This window comes from Littorina saxatilis, linkage group LG4 (assembly GCF_037325665.1).
Source record: "Littorina saxatilis isolate snail1 linkage group LG4, US_GU_Lsax_2.0, whole genome shotgun sequence".
NCBI classification, from domain to species: Eukaryota; Metazoa; Mollusca; class Gastropoda; order Littorinimorpha; family Littorinidae; genus Littorina; species Littorina saxatilis.
The window spans coordinates 24,683,398-24,701,634 of NC_090248.1; the positions used below are offsets into that span (position 1 = coordinate 24,683,398).

General features: G+C 43.6%; 1 protein-coding gene and 1 long non-coding RNA gene across 2 annotated transcripts in view; one reads left to right on the forward strand and one right to left on the reverse strand.

The window, feature by feature from the left end:
• Positions 1–9,889, forward strand: part of LOC138964297 (uncharacterized) — a 300,694-nt gene extending 290,805 nt beyond the window's left edge. The window contains exon 2 of the long non-coding RNA XR_011455066.1: positions 9,600–9,889. This is a non-coding gene — a long non-coding RNA (uncharacterized lncRNA). The remainder of the gene's footprint in view (positions 1–9,599) is intronic.
• The window catches only part of LOC138964284 (E3 ubiquitin-protein ligase RNF123-like), a 44,254-nt gene that overhangs the window by 6,822 nt on the left and 19,195 nt on the right, over positions 1–18,237 (reverse strand). Inside the window, exons 11-27 of the mRNA XM_070336196.1 lie at positions 17,967–18,092; positions 17,204–17,296; positions 16,560–16,635; positions 16,040–16,140; positions 14,966–15,062; positions 13,821–13,882; positions 12,485–12,556; positions 11,543–11,669; positions 10,845–10,946; positions 10,366–10,452; positions 9,354–9,463; positions 6,112–6,195; positions 4,325–4,432; positions 3,612–3,789; positions 3,298–3,372; positions 2,843–2,930; positions 2,045–2,132 (exon numbers count right to left, since the gene is read on the reverse strand). Coding sequence (XP_070192297.1) covers positions 2,045–2,132; positions 2,843–2,930; positions 3,298–3,372; positions 3,612–3,789; positions 4,325–4,432; positions 6,112–6,195; positions 9,354–9,463; positions 10,366–10,452; positions 10,845–10,946; positions 11,543–11,669; positions 12,485–12,556; positions 13,821–13,882; positions 14,966–15,062; positions 16,040–16,140; positions 16,560–16,635; positions 17,204–17,296; positions 17,967–18,092 — 1,674 coding nt within the window. The remainder of the gene's footprint in view (positions 1–2,044; positions 2,133–2,842; positions 2,931–3,297; positions 3,373–3,611; positions 3,790–4,324; positions 4,433–6,111; positions 6,196–9,353; positions 9,464–10,365; positions 10,453–10,844; positions 10,947–11,542; positions 11,670–12,484; positions 12,557–13,820; positions 13,883–14,965; positions 15,063–16,039; positions 16,141–16,559; positions 16,636–17,203; positions 17,297–17,966; positions 18,093–18,237) is intronic.

Genomic DNA, 18,237 nt, shown 5'->3' on the forward strand with positions numbered 1-18,237 from the left:
GTGTTGAGAGAGAAATGCTGAGATCATTCACAAAGTGTTGAGAGAGAAATGCTGAGATCATTCACAGAGTGTTGAGAGAGAAATGCTGAGATCATTCACAGAGTGTTGAGAGAGAAATGCTGAGATCATTCACAGAGTGTTGAGAGAGAAATGCTGAGATCATTCACACAGAGTGTTGAGAGAGAAATGCTGAGATCATTCACAGAGTGTTGAGAGAGAAATGCTGAGATCATTCACACAGAGTGTTGAGAGAGAGATATGCTGAGATCATTCACAGAGTGTTGAGAGAGAGACATGCTGAGATCATTCACAGAGTGTTGAGAGAGAAATGCTGAGATCATTCACACAGAGTGTTGAGAGAGAAATGCTGAGATCATTCACACAGAGTGTTGAGAGAGAAATGCTGAGATCATTCACAGAGTGTTGAGAGAGAAATGCTGAGATCATTCACAGAGTGTTGAGAGAGAAATGCTGAGATCATTCACACAGAGTGTTGAGAGAGAAATGCTGAGATCATTCACAGAGTGTTGAGAGAGAACAGCTGAGATCATTCACACAGAGTGTTGAGAGAGACATGCTGAGATCATTCACAGAGTGTTGAGAGAGACATGCTGAGATCATTCACAGAGTGTTGAGAGAGAAATGCTAAGATCATTCACAAAGTGTTGAGAGAGAAATGCTAAGATCATTCACACAGAGTGTTGAGAGAGACATGCTGAGATCATTCACACAGAGTGTTGAGAGAGAAATGCTAAGATCATTCACACAGAGTGTTGAGAGAGACATGCTGAGATCATTCACAGAGTATTGAGAGAGACATGCTGAGATCATTCACAAAAGTACAGCATCACTTATACAGTGGAACCCCCCTTTAAAGACCCCCAATTTAAGACTCCCTCCTTTTTTAAGACCTTGTTTTCTCTCCCTTTCTGTTCATAGCCTCTCTAAACTTAGCCCCATTCTAAGACCTCCTCCTCTTGAAAACCTGATTTTCTCAGATTTGTGGAAGTCTTAAAAGGGGGGGGGGGGGGGGGGGTGTTCAACTGTACAAATGTACTCACCAAAGGGTGAAACTACATACATGTTACCCTGTTACTGATTGCACTGTCTCAGCCCTGTATCATCGATAAGAGGCTACCCTGACAAGCAGGTCAAGGCAGCAAGAAAATACACACAAGACAATAGACACATTACCTATTTTTGTTGTTAAAGGCACAGTGAAGTTCACAGCATTCGTTTTGCGTTTTTGTTGCAGCTGAGTGCATTTACAGTTCAAAAATCCTCCTATGGTAGTAAAACAAACCCAAAACTACCCAACGACGACATCTGTGAAGCTCGACAGTTTCTTGTTCACGCGAGTGCATAAATTAACCTAGTTATTACGTGGTGTTTGGTCGGAGTTCAATTCAATCTGAGTGATTCCGGTCTCCATTTTGTTTTACACAAACTCATGATGACGTCTGACATAGTTTGCTAGTGACTGTCTTTTTGTGCATGATGTGGTGATCTACCTGATCTAAATTTAGATCCAAAAAGAGGTGAAGACCAGCCGGGTCCGAGTACGAAATTAATTCATAAAAAAATCGCAGTTCTTGACTCTTTGGGTGCAAGTCAATGAAACTTGGTAGTTCTTCTAACGGATAGCTGCCTGAGGTATGACTAAAAGCCCCAGGGGCTCCGTGCACCTGGATTTGACAAGTTCAGTACCTTTAACGTTCTTTATCAGAAAAGCAGCACCCTAGACTGTTCCTTCTGATTCCCTGAAGAAATCCCTATAGAAGGCACCCATGTGCGTTTAAGACATATCAACACAAGTAAACCAAGTTCACAGAATTAAAAACAGTAACCTTCCCCGGAAAGCGGCGTATGGCTGCCTGAATGGCGGGGGAAAAACGGTCATACACTCAAAAACCCACTTGTGCAAAAACACAAGTGTATACATGTGGGAGTTTCAGCCCATGAACGCAGAAGAAGCAGAAAAAGAAGAAAACAGTAAACATGAAATGGGATTGTGGAAAAATATGATATCAGTGTCACAGCTGACCTTCCAGAGACGCACAAGGATCCAGTTGGTGTGGGCCCAGGACCGGTTCTCGTAGGGTGCCAGTAGCGACTCGATCATTGACAGCCGCCTGCACACACCAAGCATACAGTCATACATTAGTTGTTTTTTTTACAATCCGTCGCAAACCTGAATTTTCTCAACTTGTTTACAGGCCATCAAAGATTTCAAAATGTTTCCTACAGTGGAACCCCCCTTTTAAGACCCACCGGTACGGTTGGCCTAGTGGTAAGGCGTCCGCCCCGTGATCGGGAGGTCGTGGGTTCGAAATCCGGCCGGGTCATACCCAAGACTTTAAAATTGGCAATCTAGTGGCTGCTCTGCCTGGCGTCTGGCATTATGGGGTTAGTGCTAGGACTGGTTGGTCCGGTGTCAGAATAATGTGACTGGGTGAGACATGAAGCCTGTGCTGCGACTTCTGTCTTGTGTGTGGCGCACGTTATATGTCAAAGCAGCACCACCCTGATATGGCCCTTCGTGGTCGGCTGGGCGTTAAGCAAACAAACAAACAAACTTTTAAGACCCCGACCCCCCCCCCCCCCATTTAAGACTTCCTCCCTTTTAAGACTCTGTTTTCTCAGACTTTCTGTTCAAAACCTGGTTTTAAGACTCCCTCCTTTTGAAGATTTTTCATATCTTCCAAAGTTTTTTTCTGGAATTCCAGTTGCCTGTCTCTCAAAAACGCAACACAAACTAACTTTTTTGTTTTTGCCAAAGGTAACACTGGTATAGGCAGAGAACGTCAGCCTAACTCTAAGTGTAATAAAGAGCAGCGCTAACTTGTTCATGGGAAGGTTTTCCAGCACTGTCAGCGTATCTTTGTGACAGGTGAACAGAGCCAGGGCCTGCACGATGTTGTCCCGCAGATCTAAAACATAACACAAACAAAACATTTTCACACAAAGAAAATCCATTTTCAAGTGTTTTCTCGTCAGATAAAAACAAATGCTTGTTGAGCAAAAATTTAGAAACAACTCAGTAGACAGAGAATTTGCAATGGGAGCAGAACAAATGTGACAACTTCACAGTGACTCAAACCACCATCCTTCCAAAAGAAGTTTTTCAAAGCAATCTTTCGAACAAGACTGTCAGTCATATTCAAAACACTTCAAGCAGCTACCTATCTGAGCACAGTCTTCCAAAACTATCAACGCTATTTGGAAGTTAAACACACACAAGGAAAGACAGACCACACAAAGATAAAAAATATATTGCTCAAAAGACTAAACGCTTACCGTTGCTGACGATTCTGGAATCAGCAAAATGATCCACTAAGAAGGTGGCATACTGCTGCAACAGCTGGTTGACATCTGAAGCACACAAAAAACATTTCAATTCAACTTTTTGTTCAGTTCCTTTATGCCAAAGTATGTTAATTTGCATGCCCACACACACACACACACACACACACACACACACTCAGTGATTCATAACTGTCAACGCACGCACGCACAAAACACACGCACGCACACACATGCACACAACACAACACAACACAACACAACACAACCCACAACACAACACAACACAACACAACACAACAACTCACCAGGCAGGGCAGAAAAAGGCTGTGTGGTGTTGAAGTAGTTCCTAAGGGCGTTGAAACTGTGGATGCATGTCTCGATGTAGAACTCGGGCACGTACTGGAAGAGCTGACGATAGGCTGAGGCTTTCTCCAGGGTTCTCAGCACCCCTCGCAACAACCACTCCACGTCATGCTGCTTGGACTGTGTGGAAGATTAAAGACGTCAGAAAATGTCAGGAAAACTACCACAGTGGACTGTGGAACACCCCCCCCCCCTCCTCTCTTTAAAACCGCCCAAAATCTGAGAAAGTCAGGTCTTAAAATGGAGGTAAATCTACACAATCTATCTAAAATAAACAGCAAGATTGTCCATAGACTTTTCACTTAGGAACACCCCCCCTTCCCCCTCAAGACCTTATATGCTTGCCTTCAAGAGGTTCAACTAAAACAAAAAAGAGAGAGTATGTGCGTGCCTGTATGCATGCATGCCTGCATTTGTATGTGTGTGTTTGCATGCAGGGAGAGAATTTGTGTGTGCATGCATCCCTGCATGTACAAATCATTTGCATTTGGCAATATCCCGAAACAGCTGCATCAAAGTGATGTCACACACCAAAAAAAGAGCTAACATTTTGCAGATTCAATCAGTGTAACAACAAATTTCACAGAAGCTACTTCAGTAGATTTCTGTGCTTTCTTCTCACATATCAACAAACAGGATAATCCACAAGACTTACCGGAGAGTAAATGACGGCGATGACCCAGGCCATGTGACGACTGAGCTCCGTCACCTTGTCCCGAAACACTTTCTCCGCCTTCTCCAGGTCTTCTCGGACTGTCGCTAGCTGTTGGAACACAGTCACACACTTTCACTGTTATTTTGCTGTTGAAACACAGTCACACACTTTCACTGTTATTTTGCTGTTGGAACACAGTCACACACTTTGTTATTTTGCTGTTGGAACACAGTCACACACTTTCACTGTTATTTTGCTGTTTGTTGGAACACAGTCACACACTTTCACTGTTATTTTGCTGTTGGAACACAGTCACACACTTTAAGTTAATGAGACATCCCAGTGCACTAAGGGATTTATAGAGCAAATCGAGAAAATTCATTATTGAACGAAGCGCATAGCGCTGAGTTCAATAATTATTTTCGAGAGTGCGCTAACAGTTTTAGCGCATCGCCATTAGCCAATCAACTGGTTCACATTAGTCATGTGACACCAGTACTTACTGACAATTTCAGTTATTTTGCTGTTGGAACACAGTAACACACTTTCAGTTATTTTGCTGTTGGAACACAGTCACACACTTTCAGTTCTTTTGCTGTTGGAACACAGTCACACACTTTCAGTTCTTTTGCTGTTGGAACACAGTCACATACTTTGTTATTTTGCTGTTGGAACACAGTAACACACTTTCACTGTTATTTTGCTGTTGGAACACAGTCACACACTTTCAGTTCTTTTGCTGTTGGAACACAGTCACATACTTTGTTATTTTGCTGTTGGAACACAGTAACACACTTTCACTGTTATTTTGCTGTTGGAACACAGTAACACACTTTCAGTTCTTTTGCTGTTGGAACACAGTCACATACTTTGTTATTTTGCTGTTGGAACACAGTCACACACTTTCACTGTTATTTTGCAGTTGGAACACAGTCACACACTTTCACTGTTATTTTACTGTTGGAACACAGCACTGTAAACACAGACTACAAAATGAGACAAAAACTGTCACTGGGTGTTTGAACTCAGTCAGCGATGCACTGTTATTTAATCAGTCTGTCACAGTAAGCATCAATATAACAGACTGCAAAATGAAACAAAAACACAGACAAGAACAGAAACAATAGTGCAATGCAACTTAGGTATTTTTAATCTTGAACGCTTCCAACAAAGTAAACAGATGGATCAACCCTTCTCTCCATCAACAAATCTAAAAATCAATGGCTATCTAATACAACTACAGCATAACGCCACAGACAAGCCAAGTCTCCTTTCAAGGTAAAGATCACTAAGAGTGTAGCATGACTGTTAATACAGCTGATGGGGTCTATGTCGACCAAAAGAGTGGGATTCCCTGTAGGTGGAGTCCCTGTATACAGGGAATCCCACAGGGTGGAGTTTTTCAATTAAACTTGCAAACCATACTCGAATTTCTAAGAAATATCAAAAAAGATTAAAAAACATCAAATTCTACCGATGTCTACCGTTATATATTGTGTGTAAAAAATGTCTGTTTGTCTGTCTGTCTGTAAAAAATTCCATTTCAAACGGCAGAAATTAATATGTAAAGCGCGGAGAGCACAGTTGTGGTTCGCGCTATATAAGCTCCCCATAATAATAATAATAATAATAATCACGTGACTTTCAGCGATATCAGCGACACGCTACAGGAACTAAATCCTGTGGTATTCCCTGTATACAGGGAATCCCCCTCCAGGAACTCCACCTACAGGGAATCCCACTCTTTTGGTCGACATAGACCCCATCACCGTTAATACACAACTCACATCTTGGGGACACTTCTTGATCTTGTTGTGCGTGTCTTGCAAAGCCAGCACAAAGTCCTTCATGTTGTCCTGCAGGGCCCACATCTACAGCACCAACAAGAGATAAATCATGGCTGGCAATTCAATCAATCAATCAATATGAGGCTTATATCGCGCGTATTCCGTGGGTACAGTTCTAAGCGCAGGGATTTTAATTTTTTTAAATTTTTTATTTTATGCAATTTATATTGCGCACATATTCAAGGCCCAGGGATTTGTTTATGCCGTGTGAGGTGGAATTTTTTTTTACACAATACATCACGCATTCACATCGGCCAGCAGATCGCAGCCATTTCGGCGCATATCCTACTTTTCACGGCCTATTATTCCAAGTCACACGGGTATTTTGGTGGACATTTTTATCTATGCCTATACAATTTTGCCAGGAAAGACCCTTTTGTCAATCGTGGGATCTTTAACGTGCACACCCCAATGTAGTGTACACGAAGGGACCTCGGTTTTTCGTCTCATCCGAAAGACTAGCACTTGAACCCACCATCTAGGTTAGGAAAGGGGGGAGAAAATTGCTAACGCCCTGACCCAGGGTCGAACTCGCAACCTCTCGCTTCCGAGCGCAAGTGCGTTACCACTCGGCCACCCAGTCAATTACTAAAGATGCACACAGGCACAGACGTACAACATTAAAGTTTCTAAGTAAACTTCTGAAGAAGTTCGAATTTGTTATTCGTAACATCTCAATCAGTAGAGATAATTCAATGACAAGCATAAACAAGAAAAGACATGAGGCTGCCTGCTGAGTGACTTGTTGTGTATGGTTGAAAACCTTTGCCTCCATTGTCTTAACTTCAGCTGAACAAATCTTGCAATGTAACCAACAACTACAAAAAAAGTAAATTGAAATAAAATGTTGATGCATTAACGCCATATATACTGTTCAAAAAAAGAAACGCGTAGCTTGTAATATTTGGTTAATTTAGTTATATGGCTACAAGGATATCCACCAAACTGCAGAAAATGTTTATCTGCTCGTCGACCTTTCGTCCATTGCGACAAGTGAGCTCTGCACGTGACGCATGCGTTATCAGTGGCTACAATGTCAAAATTGATCATTTGGCATGACCACTCGTCATGCTTCAGTGTAATCTCGTGAAACTCGGGGAATATTGAGCTCTCACCATGTCTTCCAAAACCCATAAAAGCGGATTGTTCGCCACAAAGAAATCAGACGACAATTCAGCGACGAAAGATGGCCCGATTGAGCAGAGAAGACCGCCAAATTGCATTGGGTCGTTTACAAGCAGGCCAAAGTCAAAGTGCAATCGCCAGGCACTTCCACGTGTCCCAGAGCACCATCAGTAGACTGTGGGTCAGGTTTCAAGCCACTGGCTCCGTTGCCGACTTGCCACGAGCGGGAAGACCAAGGGCGACAACTGCTGCTCACAACCGCTTCATACGGCTCCGCCACCTCCGGAATCGTTTCCTGTCGGCCTCATCTTCTGTCCAGGCTCTCCCCGGGCCACACCGATTATCGGACCAGACCGTGCGGAACCGCCTGCATGAAGCTGGTTTGAGAGCTCGCAGACCTCACAGAGGAGCTGTCCTCACCCACCGCCATCGCCAGAACCGAGTGCAGTGGGGCAACCAGCACCTTCGCTGGACCGTCCGGAATCACTGGAGACACGTGTGGTTCAGCGACGAGTCCTACTTCCTGCTCCAGCGACATGATGGTCGGAGGAGGGTCTACCGGAGAGTAAACGAACGTTACGCGCCCAACTGTGTGGATGAGGCACCCGTTCATGGTGGTGGAGGCGTCATGGTGTGGGGGGCGATCAATACCGCTGGAAGGAGCACCCTGGTGCACGTCCAAGGGCGCATAACTGCCCAGCGATACGTGGAGGAAATTCTGCGCCCACACGCCCTTCCTCTTCTGGCTGACCAGGATGCCATATTCCAGCAGGACAACGCTCGCCCGCACACAGCACGACTCACCACCCAGTTCCTCACCGACCACCATGTCCAGGTGCTTCCCTGGCCATCCATGTCGCCAGACATGAACCCGATAGAACACCTCTGGGATGAATTGGACAGACGTGTGCGCAGGCGAGAAGAAGCGCCGGCAAATCACCGCGATCTATTGCAGGCACTTCAGGAGGAGTGGGACACCATCCCACAGCAAGATATCCGGCATCTGATCCAGTCCATGCCCAGAAGGTGCCGGGCAGTTGTTGCTGCTCAAGGCAGTCACACCCCCTACTGACTTGACAGCCTCGGCACCCAATCGTATTGATTGACTGATTGATTTGAAGATGCAAATGAACTGTGTGTGCATTCAACTGTGTCCATACCAAATTTCAAACAAATAATCTAAATATTGGATTTTCTGTTAATTTTTTCGAAAAATAAAACAAATTTGGCAAGTAGCAACTATGCGTTTCTTTTTTTGAACAGTATATGAGAGGAATATTTCTGCACTACATACTCTACGGTGGAACCCCCCTTTTGAGACCCCCCTAATGGACGGGCGCAGTGGTGTGGTGGTAAGACGTCGGCCTCCTAATCGGGAGGTTGTGAGTTCGAATCCCGGTCGCTGCCGCCTGGTGGGTTAAGAGTGGAGATTTTTCCGATCTCCCAGGTCAACTTATGTACAGACCTGCTAGTGTCTTAACCCCCTTCGTGTGTACACGCAAGCACAAGACCAAGTGCGCACGGAAAAGATCCTGTAATCCATGTCAGAGTTCGGTGGGTTATAGAAACACGAAAATACCCAGCATGCCTCCCCCGAAATCGGCGTATGGCTGCCTGAATGGCGGGGTAAAAACGGTCATACACGTAAAAAAATCCACTCGTGCTGAAAACATGAGTGAACGTGGGAGTCTAAGCCCATGAAGGAAGAAGAAGACCCCCCCTAATTTAAGACTCCCTACCTTTCATTTCAAGACCCTGTTTTCTCAGTCGTTTTCTTCATAACCTCTGTAAATTTACCCCCATTTTAAGACTCCCTCCTTTTTTATTTTTTTTTAAGACCTGATTTTCTGATTTTTTCAGGTCTTAAAAGTAGTGTACTCTACTGTAGTAAAAGACGCATTACATTTTCCTTTGGGCTAAATAGGACAGTATGCCTTCCTCTTCAACACTCCAGCTACGGTCCCTCTTTTCTCAACACCAATGAAGTCATATTCCAACGCTGTGCTTCGATAATTAAACCACAGTTCATCTTCTAAGAAATGTCCAAATAAGCATACCTTGGATAGCTGTTTGTGTGCGGCTGAGTGATACAAGAGAACCAGACCATCTACAAGCTCCATCAGTGTGTTGCCGCTCGGCATTTCTCTGTGTGGATATTCATCACTTGCTGAAATAACACACAAGGTTTTTCGATGACACATCAATGTGATGACTGTATAAGTTGCATTGCATTGCGTTCCTCACAAATCTTCAATCACACAAATACTGTACACCTGCTAACCTTCACTCACACCTCTTTAAAGGCATATGTACGCGCTCCCGTGTTTACAAAGTGTAGTTTGCCCATAATCGATGTCAAACGCACCATAAGACCATATAATGACGATATGTCACCATGCGCGGACCATAATACATGTATGCATTACAGCTTGTTCTAGCCTCTGAAAAAGTGAGGATGTCAACAAAGCCGCGGTGTTAGCTCCCTTGCATCAACGTTACATGTGTTGCCAAATCTATAAATAGGACGATCCAGATCAAAATGAAAATTAACATATCTCAACATTGAAGGGGTCCTAGACCACAATATTTTGCAGGGAACTTAATTTAGCATGTCTCCAGCTGTTGGTAAAGCAATTAGCGTGTATAGTCATCGAGTACATATGCCTTTAAACGTTGTTCACAGAACTGAAATTCCCATATGGCTTTGTCGGCAAATTCTGCACTGCATACGCCCATCAACAGTGAAGACTGACTGACACAGATTGTGAGGGTGTATCTGTTAAGGCCTTTCTTAATTGAGCCAGAAGTTGACTTCACAAAGACTTCTCAAAGTGTTTTTACAAAAAAGTCAGTGCCAAACCCTCATGCAGTGAGCTTTGGGAAGTCAACTTTGCCAAATTAATATCGGCCTTCCGTATATTGCAGTATATTACCACCTTACCAATTTTCCTCTTTTTTTTGTACAGTTCAGTCCAGTTCCTCTCTAATTCTGGCGTACACAGCGCGCAGTGACACAAAAAAATCTAGGCAGTGAGATCACTGGAGTAATATTATTCACTCTTAGCTTACTGGTTTCTCTGGCGGGTTTCCTGTCAGGTCTGGAGACGACTTTGCCGTCGTCCTTCAGCTCCAGACCCTGGGCTTTGTTCACCTCCGCTGCACACACACAGCGTCACCATCATCAGGTATGGCGTTACGCTTGAGCAAGCCACCCAATTGGACTTCTTCTTCTTCAACATTCATGCAATATAGCTCCCACATCCATTAACATTTTCTTGGAGTATATTTTCACATGGCCTTACCTGGACCAAAAACAGCCAATGTGTCTGCAGACAACGTGAACCAACCCCTTCACAGATCTTCGTTTGCAAAACCAAGCTATGACATGAAAAACAGCCAACACCCCAAACATACCGCCACTGCTCAAGCCCTCCTACCCACCGCTGTTCTCTCCCCCATTACAAACACAATGTTGCAATTACTCACTAGTTTCATCGCAAAATAATGTGGGGTACAAACATTTTAAAACAAAAAGTTGTGCAACTCACTGCCTAAAGTTCTGTTGAGGTGTGACATGAGACCCCCGCAACGCTGAAACTCGCTGGCTTCTCGGCTGTCCGACCAGAAGATCTGAATAGGCACAAAGGCATCTGAAACATACAGATGTACAGTCCTGTCTAGCCTTCAAAAAACCTCAAGATAAAACATATACGCATGCATGCACGCATGCATGCGCATGCACACACACACACACGCACACACACATGCACGCACACACACACACACCAACACACACACACGCACACACACATGCACGCATGCACACACACACACACGCACACACACATGCACGCACACACACACACACCAACACACACACACAAACACACTTACTGCCACACAGCTCTCAAATATACTTCAAAAGGATTGATTATTCTCACTGTAAGACACATATCTCTAGAACTATTGCTTCATGCTGGTGCATGTACATCTCATCATAACAGCAGGCTACACTGCAAATGCGTGCATGCATCAGTTACTCACTCAAAATAGAGAACTAAATATAATCCAAGCTAAACAACCAGAAAATGTATCGTACAGCCTCACAAAACAATCCCTGGTTTTTCAACACTGAAACTTATGCTTAAAAGAGCGGCGCATCACTATCATTCAACCAAACTTCGCTTTCCTCTCTAGAGCAGCTAAGACAAGAGAGCTGTGGCAAGTAAACAAAAGTTGATTTTACCATCGCTGACGACAAATCTGCCCGGGTCCTCAGGCTGGAAGGAATCCCAGTAGTAGCGCACAGCTCGCAGTAAGCGGTGGAAGAAACACAGCAACACCGGCAGGGGACAGGTGTGAGAGTGAAAGACCTGTCAACACACACACACACAACCATGCCAAATCGCTGTTTGTGCCTCACATAATTACCTTAAATTCAAATGTTCTACAACAGTCACAATTGAAAATAGACGATATTCGGAAATAACTCTGTCGGGTTTGTATGGGTTGTGAAAGAGTGAGTACCCTTGCTTTTAGTAGGACAAATAAATCCACACCTGCTCCTTGTCCACGTGTTTTGGACACACCCCTCGTTTGTGATTGGCTCGTGAATTGTTCGTCCCAGTAAAAGCAAGGGTATTCACTCTTTTACAACCAATACGAACCCGACAGAATTACTTTCGCTTAACTCCCAGGGACACTTATTACAGAGAAAATGACTCTATCATCCAGATGGGAAGATTATGTGTACAATCATTTTGATTCACCCCACCATATAGACAGCCGCACTCCATCTTCAGAGGATGAACAGGTTTGTTAACCCTCAGGCTGGTTGTCGCGACATATGCCGCGCTACTTTACGTATACTTTCACCTGGTTGTCACGACATATGTCGCGCTACTGGCTCAGTCTGTTTGGTCAGTTCCGATTACCTCCCATGGATGCGAAAACCTATATGACCGTTTATCTTTATTTTTCTCTCTGTTAATTCACCAGTGGCTATGTAACATGTGTTACAGAATTGCACCAGTGTAAGGGTCAATATCTCGTCTTTATAGTTGTGAAATATTCCATTCTGATGAATCAGACATGTCAATTCTTGAATAAATCTTTGTTTCTAGTTATACGCAACAACAACAAAACATTAAAAAGATTTAATGAAAAGACTGAGCAACTCTAAACTCACCCAGGTAATACCACTGCTCTCCTTCAACAAAACACGGAACTTTTCCAGGAAGATGTCTCGGCTGGTTTTACCCTGCAAACAGATCATTTCAAACTGCTACATTCTTCTACCAGTATTTCAGGATATGAACAAACTTTATCCTACTCTGATCATTCAGACACGATTCAATAAAAATCATTTCAATAACTACATCTTTCGGGGCGGGGATGTAGCTCAGTCGGTAGCGCGCTGGATTTGTATCCAGTTGGCCGCTGTCAGCGTGAGTTCGTCCCCACGTTCGGCGAGAGATTTATTTCTCAGAGTCAACTTTGTGTGCAGACTCTCCTCGGTGTCCGAACACCCCCGTGTGTACACGCAAGCACAAGACCAAGTGCGCACGAAAAAGATCCTGTAATTCATGTCAGAGTTCGGTGGGTTATAGAAACACGAAAATACCCAGCATGCTTCCTCCGAAAACGGCGTATGGCTGCCTAAATGGCGGGGTAAAAAACGGTCATACACGTAAAATTCCACTCGTGCAAACAACACGAGTGTACGTGGGAGTTTCAGCCCACGAACGAAGAAGAAGACTACATCTTTCTGCCTTGTGTTCCTTTTCATTAACAGTAAGACATTTATTTCCTTCAACCTGTCTTCTGCGTTCGTGGGCGCCGGGCTGAAACTCCCACGTACACTCGTGTTTTTTTGCACGAGTGGAATTTTACGTGTATGACCGTTTTTACCCCGCCATTAAGGCAGCCATACGCCGCTTTCGGAGGAAGCATGCTGGATATTTTCGTGTTTCTATAACCCACCGAACTCTGACATGGATTACAGGATCTTTTCCGTGCGCACTTGGTCTTGTGCTTGCGTGTACACACGAAGGGGGATAAGCCACTAGCAGGTCTGCACATAAGTTGACCTGGGAGATCAGAAAAATCTCCACACTTAACCCACCAGGCGGCCGCGACCGGGATTCGAACCCTCGACCTTCTGATTAAGAGGCCGACGTCTTACCACCCCGCCACAGCGCCCGTCTCCTTCAACCTGTCAACCTGAAACTAAAATATTGACTCTGAAATCCCACAGAGACTACTAAAATCAGGCTAGCATAAATCAATAAACCGAGACGGGTTTTGAGGTATTATCTGTAAGAAGTCACATGCAAAATTTCATAAACATCTGTTGGGTAGTTCTCTAGGAATCGCTGTGTATGCACACACAGATACACACATACACAAGCACACACTGAGATACACAGACAGGGACACACTCACATACACCACTACCCTTGTCTCGATTCACAGTCTATGTTGAAATATTTAGTGAAAAATTGAACGAGAGCAGCAAAACTCACATCCACAATGTCTGTGTGTAGTAACAACAGCTTCAGCATTTCCACCTGAATGTCCTCCAGTTCTGAGAAAGATACAAGAAACGAGTGTTCCCCACAATGATGTGCTTGGCAACAAACAAACACAAAAAAACACAAAGAAATGAGCTTTCCTACTACATCTTCTTGCACGGCAATCAGGTTTAATGGCACTGGCATGGCTGGCAGAAGGTGTTAATTTTCAAACATACCAAATATCTCTATGAAAACACATCAAACAGTCCTCAGCAAAATTTGACTACCACTTGTCCTTAACACACAAAGAGTGATACATGTGAGAAAAAGCATCAGGCAGAATGTGAAATAAACAAAATCAAGCAAGAGATCATGAAATTGTAACAAGAAGGCTGCAAGCATGCTACCCCTCCCAAAAATGTGCGCAAAAGTTATGCAAAATTGTGCAATCTGAGGCAATCTGGGAATCTCTGGTGCGTTTAAAATGACTGAAACCCGCAACTGGCAAAAACATCTGATGTCTGACAATTAACCACCTTCAGCCAAGAATAAACTTCTCATTATTGTAAAATATGAAAAGAAGCAACACTAGCAGGACTGGGTGGCCGAGTGGAAACGCACTTGCGCTCGGAAGCGAGAGGTTGCGAGTTCGACCCTGGGTCAGGGCGTTAGCAATTTTCTCCCCCCTTTTCTAACCTAGGTGGTGGGTTCAAGTGCTAGTCTTTCGGATGAGACGAAAAACCGAGGTCCCTTCGTGTACACTACATTGGGGTGTGCACGTTAAAGATCCCACGATTGACAAAAGGGTCTTTCCTGGCAAAATTGTATTGGCATAGATAAAAATGTCCACCAAAATACCCGTGTGACTTGGAATAATAGGCCGTGAAAAGTAGGATATGCGCCGAAATGGCTGCGATCTGCTGGCCGATGAGAATGCGTGATGTATTGTGTAAAAAAATTCCATCTCACACGGCATAAATAAATCCCTGCGCCTTGAATATGTGCGCGATATAAATTGCATAAAAAATAAAAATATAAAATCCCTGCGCTTAGAACTGTACCCATGGAATACGCGCGATATAAGCCTCATATTGATTGATTGATAGCTATCCACACAAATGACCACATGCAAGTACGCTGAATAAAGTTCACACCTTCTATTTTCTGTCGTAACTTTTCGCAGGCAGCTGTGTACTTCGCCTTCCTCTCCTGATTTTCCTTGGTCATTGGTGGCACTTTCTCCGTTTCAATCTGTACAAACAAACAAGAGGCGAAGCCTTCAAGGCTCACGTAAGAAATAGACAAACAGTAACACAAACTCAATCACTCCGTCACACATACACACCCACACACACAGTAAGCTTAGGTGACGACTGTGCAAGAAAGAGAGACACTAGATCTAGATCTGTCTGTGTCTGCATGTAGCCTACTTACAGGGACACGACTGCCAAATAGTCTCGGCCCGCTCAAAATAACAATGACCGAGACCACACACACCACGCGAGAGAGAAAGACTACAGGGAGGCATGCCGTCATGATGCATTAATTGACGTCAAACACTTTTGACCGTGACGTAATCTTATGCGAGCTTTATCCATAGTCTTGGATAACCACTCCCACATAGAATCGGAAATGTTAAAGTTTCTACCACAGACATACACACACACGCACACACGCACAAACGCACGCACAGACAGACAAAGTTACGATCGCATAGGCTACACTTACGTGAGCCAAAAACACATATTAGAGAATTAAGTCAACAATATTTTTGCAGTCTAGGTTAGTGAACGAAAGCGAAGGTAGAAAAGGGTTATATGTACCAGAACCTTACAGGATTGCTCGTTGTAATTAAGCTTTAAATACTTTGTTCTGTTTTGTCATTTTACGCCAGCAAAATATTTTTAAAGCTGTTTTGTGCTTTATCACTTGATATCAAAGCACTCATTTTTCCATCTCTCTTCATTTCAGAATAATTTAACAGATCTATCATTACTAAACGTGCGTGTGTGTGTGTGTGTGTGTGTGTGTGTGTGTGTGTGTGTGTACGTATGTGTGTGCACTTGCATATGTTTATGCGTGCACTTGCGTGTGTGCATGCATATGCTTGCACAAGGCATGCCTGTCTCTGTGTCAGTTCATCTGTATGTTTGCTTGTGCTTCTGTGCCCATGTGCGGATATGTGCTTGGCCCAGCTTGCACACTATTTGTCTGTAAGACCTACTCACCTTAACTGCATACTTCCACCAGACTGTTGGGATCAAGCGAGCGAGGCCGGCATCATCGGGAGGCTTGATATGCATGAAGATGGGGAACTTCAGTTTGTCAAACGTAACCACAATTAAGGAACATACTTTCTGCAGTCAAATTTGAGACAAATATTTTGTGACCAGATGTTTTCATGTCGTTTGTTTAGACTCCCCCTCACATTGCACAGGCAGTCTGAAAGTCTTCCTTTGAGCAACATTTTCAGGATGAAAGCTTGTTTGTTTCATTATTCAAGAATAAATGCATTTATCTTTGCAGTGGATGCACATCCTTGTGTTTTCTTGTCCAAATCATGTCAATACTTCTAATAACATTTGACAATGGGTAAACAATTTTTTTGTCTTGTAACATTTCAGGTAACAGCAGACTAAACTAAAGACCACATACACACAGCTACAGACCACACATACACACAAGAATACAAACACACACACACACACACACACACACACACACACCAGTTAAAATCAACAAAAGGATATAGCACATTTCCAAGAAGAAATCTCCGTGTCTGCTGATGCCTCAGAATACACACTGTGAGGGATAAATACTGTTTCTGGAAAAGATGAAATCATTGAGATTAAAACAAACAAAGTATCTTCCTAACCTTTCAAAGTAAGTATAAGGGTTTTTTCATGTTAATATCCATTCCCTAAAGAACTGGAGAAAGGCTTGGTTCCGAATTGATTAACACACAAACACATGAAACACAAAAACAACACGCCATGGCATTTCAAATACTTTAAACTGCCCTGTATCAAAGGTGGCGAGGTCATACATATTTAACAGATGATAACAGGATAGGTCACCTCCAATGTCCCCCTCAAAACAGCCTTAAATCTCTCAGTTAACGTCTGCAGGCAACTCTACAATTATACAAGTAAGTCAAAAGCTACTTCTTCAGATCTGAGAAACAACAGGGCGTTCAATGTTTGTCATTCTCTCAGGTGCTGCCAGATTGGTTCCTTATACCTCTCACTTACTCTTGTTGCACATGCTGAATGTATTTTTTTCGCTTACGTCCCCTTGTTTCTCAGATCATATAATAGCGCTCTGCCTCATTTGAGTAGGATTCTCATCTTCTTCAGAGCTTTAATTTTTGTTTAGATCAATTCGTTACTTACTGCATGCCTGAAGTCATCGACAACAGGTGAGTATCTGTACAGGGAAAGTAATACTGCTCCTAAGTTCTCCATGCACTGCTTGATCTCAAAATCCTGCAAAACACCAAGAAACATAGAGAAAATATCAGTGAAAAGCGGTCATGCATTCCTGCTTTGATCTTTGTCAGAAATAAAGTCTGCCTCAGACAAGACTTGTCTTAATACATACTTGGAAAGTAATACAGATATGATATGCAGTCATGTCCCCAAGCTTTATGTTTGCATACCTTTCTTTCACAGAGAGAGAGAGTGTGTGTGCGTGCAAGTGTGAACGTGTGTGTGTGTTTGTGTATGTGTGTGTGAACGTGTGTGTGTGTTTGTGTATGTGTGTGTGTGTGTGTGTGAACGTGTGTGTGTGTTTGTGTATGTGTGTGAACGTGTGTGTGTGTTTGTGTATGTGTGTGAACGTGTGTGTGTGTGTTTGTGTATGTGTGTGTGAACGTGTGTGTGTGTTTGTGTATGTGTGTGTGTGTGTGTGAACGTGTGTGTGTGTTTGTGTATGTGTGTTAACGTGTGTGTGTGCATGTGTGTGCGTGTGCCTGTGTGCGTGCATGCATGCACTTATACATCTGAATGTCTATGCCCGTCTCCCTGTCCCCTCTTTCTGTCTACATGCGGACATCAGACTGCGTCTGCGTGTGACTCTACAACGTTCTACTTGCATGTTTTGCAAGCTGATATTCACTATCATCTCCATGTTTGCGTCAGCATCTGTGTCTTTTACCTGTAGCAAGGCCCATAACAAATCCAGGAACTTGATGAGCCTAGGCTGGGGTTGTCTCCACATGCCTCCCCCAGACAGCTTGGTCAGCACTGGCAGCAGGCACGCCTCAATCACATACGGAGTTTTCTGGAGAATAGATCAAACACGTGTAAGCAATTTAAAGATGTATGGTCAGACTGGGTCATTTTAATTCAAAACATTGCATCAGTGCAGCTTGCTGTACACTCAAAGTCTTTCAATAAACCAATTCCAAAAATAACTCTGTCGGGTT